This window comes from Sabethes cyaneus, chromosome 3 (assembly GCF_943734655.1).
Source record: "Sabethes cyaneus chromosome 3, idSabCyanKW18_F2, whole genome shotgun sequence".
NCBI classification, from domain to species: Eukaryota; Metazoa; Arthropoda; class Insecta; order Diptera; family Culicidae; genus Sabethes; species Sabethes cyaneus.
In genome coordinates, this window is record NC_071355.1 from 130,786,088 (window position 1) to 130,804,122 (window position 18,035).

The window sequence follows — 18,035 nt, forward strand, 5'->3', positions numbered from 1 at the left end:
AATAGTTTGTGTTCTTGATTTTGATAAATTGTTTTCAAATGCACAATCTTTTGAGAATTGAACGTATGCAATGTTACTACTTTGATAAATGTTACATACAACGCATGATTACAAGCATGGATACATGCTACTATCACAACAAAGAGACTTACGTGGTCCTGCGTCCCCTATATATGCGGTCGTGTCTTGTACACAACCCCTCTGATTTTTTAAGGAATTTGAAGATTTTACTGGTTTTACTGAACTTTTAAATACCTAAATTGAAATTACACATATTTTAGCATCATTTTAAGAGTATTGTTTTATTTCAAACCAGAAGGGTTCCGGGTAGTAACAGTTTGAAAATACTCTATGGTGACTGCCAAAACGCTGAAAAACAGCTACTTTTAAATAAGCGGCAATAAAGTGGTTTTAGCTATAATTTTAATTTAATTTTAGTATATTTACGTTCAGAAATGATTAAAGATAAACATAAAAGCTAAATACAGTACAAAGACTTGATAATTATATCCTAAAATTTATATTTAAAAATAGGTCCATTCAAGATCAGAATTCGACTAGGTCCATTTCAAAATCATTTACCCTACATATTATTCGAAACGTTGGTAGAAGAGAAAAACACCGTTTTTCTGCTTATTTACTACGACTGCGAAGCCGAAAAAGTTTCCATTCTCCAAACATGGCAAATACATCACTGGCTTTATGCTCAGTTTGTACCATATGCCTCTCCGGCGCACGTAGAGGCCAGCGTATCGCGTAATGTAACAGGTGAGTCTTAAAGAGACCGAAGATGTAATGTAAGGTATGACATCAGCCATCAGACATTAGTTGTTTCTTTTATTGCTTGAACGTTACTATTTATCACGTTTATACGCATTTTTTTTGTTGCTTAATGTCTATAATCATAACAGGTCCTGCTTGTGACGGCACATGAGACAGTTAAAAACTATTGTAATTATTCTGAAATCCTTAGAGTTGTTTTACATGAATCAGCAAACTTTCATTATGGTTAAATATTTGCAGGGATGTTACCATACAGCTTCTATACTATAAAAATTTAGAAATGTTGGTGGTGATCAACGTCATATATATTTTAATTTTAAAATTGTCATGTCCCCACTACCTGAGGGGTGAAATAATTATTCAAATTCACCACTATCTTAACCAGCGACAATGTGACTTCTTCCCTTCAACCCTTTAAACAAACCAGTTAAAATATTCGGACAAGCGACATCAACTTGATGGCGTTGCCATCGGAAATCAGTTGTGGTTGATATGTAAGAAGAAGAATGTCATTTATGATTATAGCATACATTACTTTAATACACAGTGTCCAAATAAAAAAAAATCAGCATTATGATTATGTCTGATTACGAGCTCATGCTGCTCAAAATAATGGTTTAGCATTTGCCAGATTGCCAAGGCTGTTTGATGGATGATATTCACATTTATCTTGAAACATCTACGAGGAACTCGAATGTCATGATAATTATGTGCCTTCCGAGACGGCATTTTGACTAATTCACTCACCAACAAGAAACGAACGAAGATCTGAACCTCACGAGCGGTTTCCGTAGCGCATCTGTTCACTGTTTTAATTAGCTAAGCTAGAGGTGATAGATACTTATGAACATACACATGCCAGAAATTCAGTCTGCTTTAGTTCTTGCTCTAATAATCTAACATAAAGGAATACTTCATCGAGTAGGACATGTTATCAATACAATACAATATAATGTTAACATAGGCCTACATCACCATTTCGTACAACCCTTAGGGCTGTGTACCTTGTTTTTAAATGAACAGTAACATTTTCGTGGCTTGCTAATAGTGTATCGGCAAGCTACATCCTTTAGTTACGTAGATAATGAAATGAAAGAGCAGGAAAAATCCCAATCGCAATTCTAATTAAACAGAGACTGTTTGATCACATAATTAGTTTTTACGAAGCGTTCAAACGTATGGTACGTGAATTTTACCGGTTAGCTCCGAAAATTAATGACAAAAGTCGCGCAAGGCTCGTAAAACATCAACAAGTGTGATTAGAAAAATCGGTGTAAGAAGACGTAATGCACATATGAGGTCCTGAAGCAGATCCACTCTCACACGGGTAATTTTTCATACGAAATGAGTATCTTCGAACGAATTCCCAGTTCTCTAATCATGTACTTGGTAGCTGTTCTCTGTATACTTGGTAACTCTAAATAAATGTTTTAAAACAGGTTCAATAAATCATCCACCAATTGGCCTTTTTAAAAGTAACAAAGGAATGGTTGAAGATGTCTTAGACCTTAGAACTTGGAGGTTGGTTTTAAATTTGGTATATATTTTTGAAACTTGATCCGTTCCGTCAATTTTTCAATACTATTGCAATTTTTTGTAAAACAAATTCAGTAAAACATTTTATTATAAAGAAATATATCTTCAAGTGAGAACTAGTAAAATCAATTGTTTAATTCTATAACAATTTTGAAAATGCTGAAGTCCTTACTTAAAATATCTATTTCCTGTTTTTTTTTCAACGCAAAGACAATTTTTTGATCGATTGATGTATAAGTATTTCTAAGGTGAGAACATATCACTAAGACGCTTAAAAACCAATGATTGATATGATTACCAAGGTTTTTTAGAAAATGGTTGAGTTATAAGCGTATAAAACGTATCCAGTTTTCGTCAAGTAATCATTTATTTTTCGTATCATAAAGTGCACCCCAAGAACATGCATATCCACACAGAATCATATATTATAACCAAACACTACAGTTGTAGCGCACTTTTCTAACACAGTTATCTGTTCACGAAATTTCGGATAAATTGTTCTTGACGCTTAGTTAGAAAAAAAAGACGATTTATTTAGCGAACGAACGACCGGTGCTTCTGTGTAGGAGCTTTATTGATAAGGTACTGCGGACTGTTCTGACTGTTGGGTTTTATATCTGCTGCTTATCAGATCTATCCGAATTGATAACGATAGATTGAGATGGGTGATCGTATGCGATTGAGTATTGTGAGAGAACTTACTGAAATGATTTTATAGTATCGGTCCGTCCACGAATTACTGAACGCGTGAACATGCCGGCCACCGTTAAAAGGTGCCTTTTAACTAAACTATGCTTACAATATTTTAAAACTCGTCCTAATCCTAAGCAAATAATTAATAAATTTTCTTCGTATTTTACCCGTTGCAGTCATGTAACCATATGAATTTGATATGTAAGTATGATCCTTAAATTTAGTAACTTTAGTGTCAGAAGGTATTTAACTGATCCTATCTCTCTGCGTGTATCTATGCCTTCTCTGGTGTAGTTCCGTACAGTGTTTACATCTGCTTCGCGTTTCATCGGTTGAGCCACGTGATTCCTCGGACTAGGCGTTCATTCACCATCGGCGACCATGTGATCCCTCGGCTACCATGGTCGTGCTAATTGATACCCTTCCAAATTTGCTCTTTGATATAAACGAATGTGGTTGTTGCGTCATCTTCTTCTACGTCGATCCATTCTTCCCCCGTCGATGGAGTCTCTCTGAAACATAACATAAACGGCTATTTCAAACCGTTAATGAGAACAAAAAACGAGACTTAACTGGGGCGGAGGCAACCGGCCTCCACGGGTCTATTATGGACGATGAACGTTGGCATCAAGCACTGAGCGTACTTGTGACTCTGTTGATTATGCACAAGAACGCAGCGTGGTAGAACGATGAATGAAATACAACTTTCTTCTAATTGTGGCTGGGTGCCCAACGGATGGATGGTCCCAAGATATATTTTCGTCGATTTCCAATTTGCTCGTGGTTGTGGGTTGGAGCAAATGACATCACATACCGTCGGAGGATGAAACATAGATGGTTTTTTTGAATTACAATATTAACAATCGACTTACATGGATGGGAGGTCAAATGACCTCCCCCTGTTGCGCAGTGTAATACTGCGATTGTTGGAAGGAACTTGCATTCTTCCTTGCGGGCCAGTAGCATCACCACTGGTAGGTTGGTCCGGCTCCTGGATCGGCAGTACACATATCTTGCCGATAGCACGCCGATATTCTCCCTGGGATGTCTTTATGGTCACGACGCGAACATGGTTGTCATGCCCCTTGAAGATTTCGATGAATCGGCAGACTTTCCACTTGAGCGGGGGCAGGTTGTCTTCTTTCAGTAGAACCATCGTGCCGACCTTGACATCATCGCGCTCGATAGTCCACCGAGTGTGGGGTTGCAGTCCAGATAGGTATTCGGATTGGCATTGTTTCATGCGACCGTGTCACCGATTTAATGGTCTTTCCTGCTTGGCGCCAAATTGAGTACTGTCTGGTCGCTACCAGTAAGCCAAAGGCTCCTGCCTCTGAGCCAGCGATTGTTTGATAAGCCGAGGTTGGCAATGACAATTGTAATTGGCGATTAATCGGTGGCCCCAGTGGCCTGAATTCGTCGATCCAGTTCTGCGCTGGTCCACGCAGTGTTTTCGTCCGAACATCCTCCACCTCCCAGAAATAGCAATTTCTGCACGATGATTACATTAAAGTTGATCTCCGATTCTTAAAGCCTTGTCGATTGTATCGACCTCCCGTAAAGTTGATTGACCTCGCGTTGTCGATGAATACATGTAAAGTAAGACCCGGTAGATCCGAATGGAATAATAAATTTATTGGACAGGTCCTTACCTGGACCCTACGAAAGTAGAGCCTTGTATTTAAATTTGTAGGTTGATCTGCATCTCAGAAACCAGTACACGAACGTTGGTTGACCGTTGAGGAACCCGTAGTTCGATGATGTATATGCGCTATTTCACGCCGAATCTTCGTTGCTGGACGTTGCAATCGGCAGCAAGCAAAGTTTAGCCACTGGACCAGTGAGTTGATCTCTCGCAGTTTGTAAAGTTACGACTCGAACGACGCCGTCGGAGCCTGGATGACTCTCTAGGATTCTACCAGTCGGCCATCGTGCCGGTGGCGAGCCTTCTTCCATCATGACGACTAAACGATTTTTCTCAATTTTAACGGGTGGATTGCACCATTTGGCCCTTGGTTGTAAGGTTACCAAATACTCTCGTTGCCACCTTTGCCATATATCTTGCATAGCCTTTTGTGTTTGCTGCCATCGTGTCAGCCTGTTATATGGGGTCGTGTCATAGCAAGTTTCCGGAACTGATTTCAAAGACGAACCCACGAAAAAATGACCCAGCGTCAACGGTTCCAGGTCAGAAGGATCTTCACTAAGCAGCGTTAACGGCCGCGAATTAAGACAACATTCGACTTGGATTAGTAGAGTTTCCATTTCATCGAAAGCTAAAGTGTGCCCCCTGAGCACACGAATTACATGCTTTTGTGCCGAGTTTATAGCGGCTTCCCACAAACCCCCAAAGTGAGACCCCTTTGGCGGATTGAAATGCCATCTGATTCCGTTATCGTTGCATTCTCTGGACAGTTTATCCTTGTATTCACTGCTTTGACTAAACCGTCGGAGTTCATTAGCTGCGCCTAGGAAATTGCGGCCATTGTCAGTATAGACATCAGAGCACAGTCCTCGTCGCGATACAAATCGTCGAAATGCTTGCATGAACTTATCGGTGCTTAAATCCATGACGAGCTCCCAGTGAACCACTTTCGTCACAAAACATACGAATACAGCAACATAGGATTTTTGTGGAGCATCCCGTCGATGACGAGGTTGAAGCTGAACAGGTCCCCAAAAGTCTATACCAGTTACTGAGAATGGGCGTGATGCTGTCACCCGTGCTGCAGGGAGTTCAGCCATGAATTGTTGCATCCGTTTTGGTCGAGCACGTACACAAGTGACACACTGACGCACGACCTGCTTCGCTAAACTTCGGCCACCTAGCACCCAGTAGCGTAATCGAACTACATTCATTAATAGCTGAGGCGCGGCGTGCAGCAGTCGAACATGATAGGAATCATACAGCAACTTGGTTAGTGCGTGAGAATTAGGAAGCAAAATTTGATGTTTAAAATCCTCAGATTGAACAGAGTGTCCCAAGCGACCGCCGATTCGAATTATCGACCTCAAATAGGCGCAACTACCGTATGCTATTTCCGAGGCATCGGAAAACAGATGCAGTTCTATTTCAATCACCTTTGGTAACAGAACGAAACGATCTATACGAAGCATATTGAGAAGTGAAAGCTCTGAATGATACATCATCCACGATTCGTGCAAATGTATCGGTAATTCACGGTCCCAGTCCCAAACTGTACCGTTTTCATCCACGAGTGCCCACAATGTCTGCATAAAGGCTTTTGCAGTCACCACAACTGGCCCAACCAATCCTAAAGGGTCAAAAATTTGGGCTATATAGGATAATACACACCGTTTCGTCAACTTGGTATTTGGAGTCAATTTGAGGTGGATTTGATACTTCAGCTGGTCAGTATTGGCTCCCAATGTAGACCAAGAGTTTTTATGGTTTGATCTCGATCGAAGTTTACGTCCGATTGCAATGCACGATTTTCTGGAACAACATTTATGATTGCGGTTTGATTATTTGTTGCCCGCTTTCTTAGCTGCATGCCTCCTGCTGCTAACATTAAATCCAACTGCTTCTGCAGTTCAATTGCCTCTGCAACTGTCGCTGATCCTGAGAATAAATCGTCTACATAAAAATCTGTTTCAACTACCTTTGCTGCTATCGGAAACCGTCCTGCATCGTCAGTCGCAAGTTGCTTTAATACTCGTGTTGCTATAAAGGGTGCCGATGCGGTCCCGTAAGTGACTGTCTTTAGCTCAAATGCCGTGATTGGTTGATCAATAGATGAACGCCAGAACATTCGCTGAAACTGAGTGTCATCTGGATGTATTAGTATCTGGCGATACATCTTTTCAACGTCTGCGATCAACATGATGGCATGAGTTCGTGCTCGCATAATTATTGACCGTAGGTCCTCCTGCACTATCGGTCCAACGAGCAAACAGTCGTTAAGAGAAGGTCCCGCCTTATTATATGCCACACCATCCGATCCGATAGCAGCAAAGGTCGTTCGTGAAAGTACCAACACGTAAAAAAAAAACACGTGTAATGGTTTTACACGTGTTTTTTTTTACGTGTTGGTACTTTCACGAACGACCTTTGCTGCTATCGGATCGGATGGTGTGGCATATAATAAGGCGGCACCTTTTCGTTTGTGTTCTTCGTTACCGGTTCCATATGCCCCAGTCGATGATATTCACTCATGAAATCCACGTATTGCGCGCGAAGAGTTGGATTGCGAGCTAATCGTCTCTCTAGAAGCTGAAAACGATGCAGAGCAGTTTTGTTATTATCTCCCAGACTATGGATTAGGTTCTCTTTAAAGGGAAGACGCACTATATACCGTCTCTCTGGATCACGTTTCACAGTTCGGCGAAAGAATTCCTCACAATAGGTTTCATTGGGGGAATAATTTGTCGCATTTTGTTCATCCTCTATCATCCAGAATCGCTCAATCTGTTTCTCTAAAGTGTCAACGGTAGCTATATTGCAGACGACAGGATAAGATACAAAGTTGCTGCTCGTTTTGCCGGAGACCACCCAACCGAATTCAGAGTTGATTAAACATGGAAATGATTCACCGAAGGAAATCCGTCCAGGAGTAGCAAATATGTCAAAAAAAGATCTCCGCTCCTAATACAACAAAAATAGTGCTTGATTTGTCGAAGGCGGGATCGGCTAATGTGATACCATTTGGAATTTTCCATGTACTGGTCTCTAAATTAACCTTTAGGTACAACTCGAGCGCGTCGGGTGATTCGTCTGTGGTTTCTAACTCGGTCTGCACGGTGGAGAATTCTGTCCATAAGGAAATTACTGCTTCTACCCGAACCGGTATCTCGGGTAGATCTCTTTCTGCGTTGAACTCAATGACGAATTTTCGGATTAGCGAGAACGATGCTGCGATGCTGCGACGACGAGTTTTGAGGTTGCGTAAGTCCGGTCGAACATGATAGCGGGATCTATAAATTGAGACCAAGTAGCTCGGACGAGAAAAACTATCGGAGTTGGAGCGGTAATTACCTTCTACAGGCAATGGTTTTGCCTTGTATAAATTTAATCCTGATTTTGCTGACTGGAACACGATGCGCTTTGTTGATTCAGCGATGCTGTCGCACTTGGCGAATCGTAGAATAGTAGAATCCCCTCGGGATGACGTTGGTGAAATGATGAAGCGGGTGTCCGTCGATCGTTGGCGTGCAGTGGAAAGACCCGGTAGAATGACCACAAGCGGTGTAACTTTTGGAATGTTACTAACCTGATTTCTATTGAATTGTGCCTTGAATATAATTCAATAGAGCCGCGTCCAAAATGGCGAAAGGGTAGCGTCCTGATCGAGGTGTCCTGTCGAGTTCTCTCCACTATATGTTTTATTGGCAGCCGGGTGAACGGACTTGGTCAACGTTCATCCGGCTCGAAGGACCAGATGTCGATAGCTACGATGGGGGCAGAAAACCTGCAAGACGGCATCTCCAACCGGGACAGAAAACCAGCTTGGCTACGGCTGACTCCGAACGTCGCGTAGTGTAATTTCTCGATGACAAAATATCGAACTCTTATTTGTTTCACTAACCACTACCGATTTATTTCAACTGTATTGACGCTACACCCTTTTACTTTAACGAACATATATTTAATTCTAATTAATAATAACTTGTTAGAAATATAAAATTGACAATGGTTATGCGACTGTGTCGCCGATTTAATGGTCTTTCCTGCTTGGCGCCAAATTGAGTACTGTCTGGTCGCTACCAGTAAGCCAAAGGCTCCTGCCTCTGAGCCAGCGATTGTTTGATAAGCCGAGGTAGGCAATGACAATTGTAATTGGCAATTAATCGGTGGCCCTAGTGGCTTGAATTCGTCGATCCAGTTCTGCGCTGGTCCACGCAGTGTTTTCGTCCGAACATTAAGCATTTGTAGACTACTGGTATTTAACCGTTATGTGTGCGACAAAAAACACCTTTAGCAGGGCAACAAGGGTATCCGGGTACCCAAAATTGATATTGTTATAACATCAACAATTTTAAACCGATTTTGATGAAATAGGTGTCATTTGATTCGTTAATTTATCTAGTTTTGAATTATAAGTCCATTTGGCCATTAAAAGACACACGGGGCTTAAAAATCCGGAATTCCGATAGAGTGTCCGCTGTGAGGTAGAAAACTGATTGTATTGCAGGAAAATCAGTCATGCGGATATAAAAACTCTAAAAATTCATACAATGAATTATTTTATATAACGAGATGAATCAGGTTGGCCATTCCGGAGCAGGTTCCTGTGGGGTCATGGGTGGCCAGTCTAGGATTGGAGGTAAAACCTAGCAATATGGGTATCAAAGTTCTTGGAATTAGTTCGGTAGGTGATATTTTTTACATTTCGATGTATTTTGATTGGTTATTTCGAAAATGGTTTCTACGAGGTCCCAGATAATACCGCAGAATTCAAGATAATGCTTAGCATTATCAGAACAGTTCAAAACGTAGAACCATCCGTTATACATTTGGAACCAGTTCCAAAATTATTAATCAGTACTAAACTGGCCATATCAGTTCAAAACATCTAAAAGATCCGCTAAACCAATTCCAATTCCTGTAACCCTACAGGAACCCAATTCTGGAATGGCCAATGCGATCTAAAGTAACCAATTTATATAATAAGATGAAAAAAGGGTCCACAATGTCAAGTTCAAAGCTAATAGCTTTGCTGAAAGCTGATATTCTTTCAAAACAAGCGGCTTCCCACGTTTTACCGGACATTGCTCCGGAATTACCGATTCCCGGGAACTACATGTCATTTGATGGCCAAATGCTTTATCTAATTAAAACTAGATAAATGTACGAATCAAATGCCACTGGTTTCATCCAAATCGGTTCAAAATAGCCAAAGTTATGAACATAGCAAATCATGGGTACCTGGGTACCCTTGTCGCCCTCCTACGTAATAAAAAAATTCAAGTGCCTCTCATTGCTAATCCCCTTTATGGATATGCCCCAAAAAAACCTCAATTACTTAAGATCAACGAGTTTTACGATGTCGCAAAATTTCAATGACGTTTGTTTTAAATTGAATGAGTTATAACAATTTTAAAACTGAAAAGGTACCCGGGTACCCTGTAGCACACATAACGGTTAAGTATTAACTAACGAAATACGGCTAATAACACAACTTTGGATAAAACTAAATCAAATTTCCGCTATTTTTCCATATAGGGTACGGGAGGGTACTCCCATCACGCTACTAATTTTGGCATACATTACCTTTTTTTAGCTACACTTTCCAAATAAAAACTTTGCCGCTATATAACAATACTGAAACGAATGTAGCACTTATAGGCTTTAATGTGTTATAACTATTTTCATAAAAATGTAAGTAGTTTGCTTAATTTTATTCAATAAACATCAAAACCACTGTTTTTTCATTACCACGTAACCAGGCTGAAAAAACTAGCAGCAATCGCTTACGCGTATGCGCTCTTGATGATGGTTTGTAAAACACACAATTATGATCACGTTAACTTATTCTAGAAACTAAACAGCTGTGAATATGCTATCACAGAACAATTCTACTTCTTTTTATCACGGAAGAACACAAAAATTCACCTCTGATATGAAAATATAAATCAATTTTCATTCACTAGCCATTAGCAACATTTTGTTTTTAATTCCAGCAAATGGTGCGTTATTTATACTACTACCAATATATGTTCTGACATATCTGGTATTTGAGTGGCAACTGGCGCTAGTGTATATGAATGATTCAATGATACACTAGCGCCAGCAGCAAGCTTTTGTCACTGCAAAACTAATTATCTTCAATGAGCCCGGAATGTAGACAATAGCGAGAAGTTATTATCGGTACAGACGGTAGATAATCTACAGACGCGCAAAGAGAAAAATTACCAATTCGGCAACACTTTTTTTTGTTTATATTATTTAAACAGTTTTGGCAACTAGTCAGAATTGGATCAATCTTCCTATAATCAGCAGTAAGTTGCGTGAATCACCTGGTATGTTCCATGGAACTTCGCGAATTACGACGCATATTTTGCAAAGTGAACAAGCCAATTGAATTTTTCAAAGCATTATATGATATATCCAAGGTAACTAATCCATATGTTTTTAGTAAATCAATAGTTAAAGTTTTAACATCTCTGGTAGATTACAAAACTTAGTCTTCCCTGTCTATACGAAACACAAGTTTGTTTACTTTGCTCATTTGGTGTCTCGATTTGACGGTTCGATTGGTGTTTTATGCCACGCTCTTTGCGCGTCTGTAGATTATCTACCGTCTGTAATTATCGGTCTCTCTTTTCTTGTCTCTTTTGATCTGTTTTTGAAAAACATTTAATTGCTGTGCTAGCTATTTCGGCCTGTTGGATTTAAAAAACACAGACATCACTATAGAAAATAGGCTCAATTTAGCCACAGCGACTTCATCATTTCTCGCGACTATAACTCAAATTCAGTAGCGTTTTATTACGACCAAAATACACGCCGATATTTAGCAAATATTATTCTATCAACTGGTATAAAAATCTTGTCTCGAATAAATATAGTTTCAACGTAGTTCCTGAATATTATTCAGGCTACCGCTTAATGGGCCACCTTAATGGGAAATACCCACCCGTACCCTAACTTATATGAAAACTAATACAAGAAAATTATTATTCTAGGAATATTGCAGAAATAAAAAGGCCTCCCTCAATTTCCCATATAAGCTATTGCCAGCATAGCACGAGAGGAATTTTCAGGACATAACATTTATTAACTAAAATTATTTATTTTCCATTGGGTTTTTCCATATGGTATATATGGAAAGAATATGGTAAAGAAGTCTTTTTTATATAAAAAAGCTGTTTAGTCATAGGAGGCCAAAACTTTCGCTGTGCCGCTTTTGACCATACATCGAAGCGACTCCATATTTCATATACCCGTTTCCGCCATACGTAAAATCTATTGATATTTAGTTTTGCAATTATGGTCGTGGAATTCCAAAATTTATTCTTTTTTTACCGCCGGAAGACAGTGAGTTACTAAATTGATTAATTTATCAATAAAGTTATTTATTATTTAATATTTATTTATTTATTTAACCCAAACCAATAATAACAATGTTTACCAACTATTTATTGCTTCAGGTGTCAAACATTATATTGCGATTAGCGATAAACACAAAAGAAACTGAGATGCATGAGAGAGTAAAGTTGCTGTGTTGAGTAAATTTATTGACGCGCTAAATTCAGCTGTTTTGCGAAATGTACAATATGTGTTACGAAGTAACGACATCTGTTGTATTCAACAGGGAAACATTGATAGTTTTAAGCATACTCTCACGCATGGCGCATGATGACACTTGCGCCAACTTCTGTTATTTATTATCATAGGCTAGATTAACTAGAGGCGGTGTCCTATTGAGTGGCGCAAACAACAGCATCTTTGGAAAAGCTAATTACTTTTTTCCTTGCGATACCTAGTGATAATTACTCTTCACGATCACAATATTGCCGGAGTGATTCGCGATTAGGGTGCAATTAGCAAAATGTAATCAATGAGGAAAGCACTGTGATAATTTGCAAGTTCATTTTCAAGTCGTAATTTAAATAAAAGTGACAAAAATCGAGTTTAAAGACATAAATTGGTGTAGAATAAAGCAATCTTATAATTTCACGGTAATACCACAGAGAACAGACATCCACTCAGGAACAAATGTTTCGCGAATTCTTGGATAAAATTTCAAATTAAAATCACCTAATATGCTAGCGACACCACCACTATAGTTTCCCAACTAAATGATTCTTTTGATTTGCACACTGACAACCTTTGGCTCCTCTGGCGCTAGTATATATGGACTATATGCGTTATGCTAGCGCCAGAGGCTAGCTGTTGTGAGTATAGTGTAGAATTTTATGCGCCTTTAGCGACACCATCACTATAGTTTCCCAACTAATTTGACATAAGTTTTATCCAAGTGGGGACCTTTCGCTTGGATGTCTGTTCTCTGTGGTAATACTGCATTAAATCTGTACATTCAAGCTCAAAATCTATGTTTTCTAGTTTAACCCCTTGAAATGAGCCTCAAAGCATTTTGACAATGAGATTCACCCAACCCTGTTTCGCCTTGCTTTGGTTTTTTTTATTTAGTTTCGCCTGTGTTTTGAAAACAATGCAGTTTCGCTCTTTACTATCGCCTGTTTACAAAACGACTTGCAAATAAGCCTGTTACTTCATAAAAAGGAATGGGGCTAAACTGCAAATTGTCTTGTGTTTTGATTAAATACTTCTATCGCCCATCACTAAAAACTTGTTTTAAGGCTGTGAACCATTTCCCGAATTTTTTAACTTTTAGTTGAAATTTGACAGTTCGGTGGTTATTGCTCCGCGAGTGGTTAAAATAAGTTCAGAATAAGGTTTTGCAAGGTGACGTCACGAATGAACCGGAATGAACGCAATTCACCCATCTGACGTCCACTCGTGGTTTGTTTACTATTTGTTAGGCGAAAGCGTTATGCATAAATTGGAGTTAAACGTTTTAAAAGCGTATTATCCAGCAGTGTCGCCCTCCAAACTACTCGGAATGGCAGTTTTTGTGCTTTTCTGACTGCCGTTAAGGCCTTTAAGCAATATTCAGTTTCAACATGTTAACCCATGTTCTAAGTCCATGTAAACAAACCACTGATAGACGTCAAAGAAGTGAGGTTATGCTCGCCCGTGCAAAACCTTATGCGAACCATTTCATATTTGACAGATAGATAGTTGTTTTACTCAATGAGAGCATATATAAGTGACGATCAAGATATGTTTCTATAACAGCGAATTTATTTATTCTGTCCAGGTTGGAATTTGCTCCTATTTGATAGATAAAATTTATCTCATTTCATTTCGGGTTGAATAAACAAATTTGTTATATGTTAAACATCCATACATTGGTGAAAAAAATTCAAGGAAAAATCAGTGAAACACATCGAAGCTCTTTCCTCGCCTGTGGCATATCTCATTAGCTCTTAGAAGCGAACCATCGAACTGTCAAAACTAATCATGCTCCCGAGCAGGGTTATCATTAACAATCCTCAACCGATTTTGGAGTTATATCCATGAATTGATTGAATCTATTTTATTAAAACGAAACCAAGTTAGTAACTAAAAAAACAGTAAATAAATTTGTATATGGGTCATTCCACGGGAAATTTACAGTCAAAATTTTTTTTCTCTTCGGGACATTTTTTTTTACGTTCTTTGTGCAAAAAAAATCGACACGTATTTTTGTATTTCGATGTTACTGTTGGAATTCGCAAGATATGATTTTTTAAAGTATTGTAATCCGAAAAAATCACTATTTTTTAAATACTGATTGTAAACATAGTTTGTAATATCAAAAAATGACTTTCTACCAGATGTGTTCAGTATTCCACAAGCTTTCAAAATTGGTATACCATACCTCCTCTCGATTGTTTTTCAATAGTTAAATAGTGCATTTTTATAAACAATTGCAATTTTTTCAAAGTTGGAACTTTTTTTTCTCGATTTTTTTTACTTTAAAATATTTGTTAATCTTTCTCGAAGAAGCATGCAAAATTTGGAAATGGAGAAATGAAAACTCTGGAAGTTATGAGTTTTTATGTCTCAGCGCGTGTGTTTACAATTGCAATTGTTTATAAAAATGCACTATTTAACTATTGAAAAACAATCGAGAGGAGGTATGGTATACCAATTTTGAAAGCTTGTGGAATAGTGAACACATCTGGTAGAAAGTCATTTTTTGATATTACAAACTATGTTTACAATCAGTATTTAAAAAATAGTGGTTTTTTCGGATTACAATACTTTAAAAAATCATATCTTGCGAATTCCAACAGTAACATCGAAATACAAAAATACGTGTCGATTTTTTTTGCACAAAGAACGTAAAAAAAATGTCCCGGAGAGAAAAAAAAATTTGACTGTAAATTTCCCGTGGAATGACCCATATATTTCTAAGTTGAATAGTGCTTTTCCTCTGGTAATCGGTAGACGGTACACGCGAGTTTTCAAAAAGTTGAAAATTTTGCGCAACTTTTCTGTGGCTTACAAAAGGACACGGATAAAGCATTTACAACCTGCAGACGTATTGGAAGTCGCAGAAAATGTCGCCTGTGACACATATTGACCCTCGGCACGAGATTATAGTGGCAGCAGACGCTTCGAATACAGGCATCGGGGCATGCCTCATGTATCGTCTACCGTCAGGCGCAGTAAAGTGGTACAACGTAGGAGCCGATCACTTACGCCAGCGGAGCGTAATTATGGACAAATAGAAAAGGAGGGTCTTGCCTTGGTATTTGGTGCACAAAATTTCATTCTATGATATTCGGACGCCATTTCGCTCTTCAAACGGACCATAAGCCGCTTCTTTCTATATTTGGTTCGCACAAAGGAATACCGGTCCATTCAGCAAATCGTCTGCAGAGATGGGCTACAATTCTGCTAACATATGATTTTCGTATAGAATATGTAGCGACTGAGAAGTTTGGATACGCGGATGTCCTTTCTCGTTTGATATGCAAACAAAAACAACGACGAGGATTATATCATTGCTTCACTGCGACTGGAAGAAGACATGGAAGGAGTTTTTGATTCAACGGTTAGCAATATTTCAGTGACACACGATATGATACGAAAAGCTACAGCGCAATCGAAATCATTGCAAGCAATTTTGCAATATCATCGCCAAGGCTGGCCTGATGCACAGGTAAAAGTTTTGGATCCCCGGATAATCGAGTCCGGCCTGTATTCACCGACCGGTTTGTAATTACCGACACGAAGAATTTGAATACAATTTTAGATGCCAATTTACAACACCCATGCAGTCAAAAAGCTAATATACAACAACGTGCAGTATAAAATGCCAGATACGCTGATTTGCTGCTATTGTCATGCTTATTAATTACCAGGAATGGGTAGTTTAATATACAAATTGCAATTTTTCCTCACAGCAAAGTAGAAAACAACTTCCCTGTCCCCTCATTGCATAGCCAGAAAGCGGATAGTAATATTCGCCATGATTGTACAACATTGCGCCGAATATCATTTTGCGAAAAACCTTAAGCGGAATGTACCATTTCACGGAAAACATTTTTTGTGCAAAGTACCATTTCGCGACCCTCTCCTTACTCGCTGTCGCTCGTTCCAGGAAACCCAGGTAGACCTAGGAATACAAATAAACCTAGACAGTAGTGATTTCTGCGGGGAGTTGCCTCCCCCCAGTGGGTGGCGCTTCCGACGGCGGGTCACCGGCAACACTCGCGGCCGTCTCGTCTGAATGATCTAGTGTTACTATAGATAGCTTTTGTGGTCTTGTTATTGACTAATGTTTTATGGAAGAGTCTCGAATTTCTCGAGTTCGATTAGTTTTTGAGTTTCGTAAAAAATTGTTTTCTATTTGTATGAGAGTCCATATCCCCCTACTACAGGGGTGAGAGGTCTCTAACTATCTATACCTATAAAGAAGGATTTCTGTCTGTCTGTCTGTCCGTATGTTCCTTATAGAATCGAAAACTACTGAACCAATCGGCATGAAAATATGCATGTAGAGGTTTTTTGGGGCCAGGAAAGGTTTTAGTGATGGTTAGAAACCCCTCCCCCCACTAAGAGGAGGGGCTCCCATACAAATGAAACACAAATTTCTGCATAACTCGACAACTAATCAAGCAAATAGAACAAAAATTGGCATGTGGGTGTTTTCGGTGACAAGAATTTATTCTATGGTAAATTAAGACCCCTCCCCTCTCTATAAGGGGAATTATAACTCCTCTCCTCTTTAAAAGGGGGGGCTTCCATACAAATTTCCTCATAACTCGAGAACTAATCAATCAAATGGAACAAAATTTGGCACGTGGGTATTTTTGGAGACAAATTTTTTTTCTATGATGAATTGGGACCCCTCCCCACTTTAGGAAGGGGGGCTCCTGTATAAATGAAATGCAAATTTCCCCATAACTCGAGAATTAATCAAGCAAATGGAACCAAATTTGGCATGTGAAAGTTTTCTAGGGCATGAATACTTTCTATGGTGAATTAGGACCCCTCCCAACTTTAAGATGGGGGGCTCCTATACAAACGAAATACAAATTTCCTCATAACTCGAGAACTAATCAAGCAAATGGAACCAAATTTGGCACGTGGGTGTTTTTGGAGACAAAAAATTTTTCTATGATGAATTGGGACCCCTACCCACTTTAGGAGGGGGAGGGCTCCTATACAAATGAAATTCAAATTTCCTCATAACTCGAGAACTAATCAAGCAAATAGAACCAAATTTGGCATGTGGAGGTTTCTGGAGGCAAAAATATTTTCTATGGTGGATTAGGACCCCTCCCAACTTTAAGAGGGGTGCTTCTACACAAATGAAATACAAATTTCCTCATAATTCGAGAACTAATCAAGCAAATGGAACCATATTTGGCATGTGGGTGTTTTTGGCGGCAACCATTTTTTCTATGATGAATTAGGACCCCTTACCTTTTTAAGAGGGGGGGCTCTCATACAAACGAAATACAAATTTCCTCATAATTCTAGAACTAATCATGCAAATGGAACCAAATTTATCATGTGGGTGTTTTTGTAGGCAAGAATATTTTCTATGGTATATTTTCCATGGATTTCCCCACTTTAAGAGGGGGGGCTCCTATACAAATGAAAAACAAATTTCCTCGTAACTCGAGAACTAATCAAGCAAATGGAACCAAATTTGACATGTAAGTGGTTTTGGACGCAAGATTTTTTTCTATGGTGAATTGAGACCCTCCCTTCCCCTTTAAGATCTCCCCTTTAAGAGGGTGGGCTTCCATACAAATGAAATGCAAATTTCCTCTTATCTCGAGAACTAATCAATCAAATGGAACCAAATTTGGCATGTGGGAGTTTTAGATGGCAGAAATTTTTTCTATGGTGAATTACGACCCCTTCCCCTTTTAAGAGGGGAGCTCCCATACAAATGAAATTCAAATTTCCTTATAACTTGAGAACTAATCAAGTAAATGGAACCAAATTTGGTATGTGGGAGATTTTGGAGTCT

At 39.1% G+C, this 18,035-nt stretch overlaps 1 protein-coding gene across 1 annotated transcript; it reads right to left on the bottom strand.

Moving 5' to 3' along the window:
- Window positions 1-4,788: 4,788 nt before the first annotated feature.
- On the bottom strand, window positions 4,789-6,129 carry LOC128740139 (uncharacterized). Its single transcript, XM_053835654.1, has one exon. The coding sequence runs from the start codon at window positions 6,127-6,129 to the stop codon at window positions 4,789-4,791; it is 1,341 nt and encodes a 446-aa protein (XP_053691629.1).
- Window positions 6,130-18,035: the final 11,906 nt, after the last annotated feature.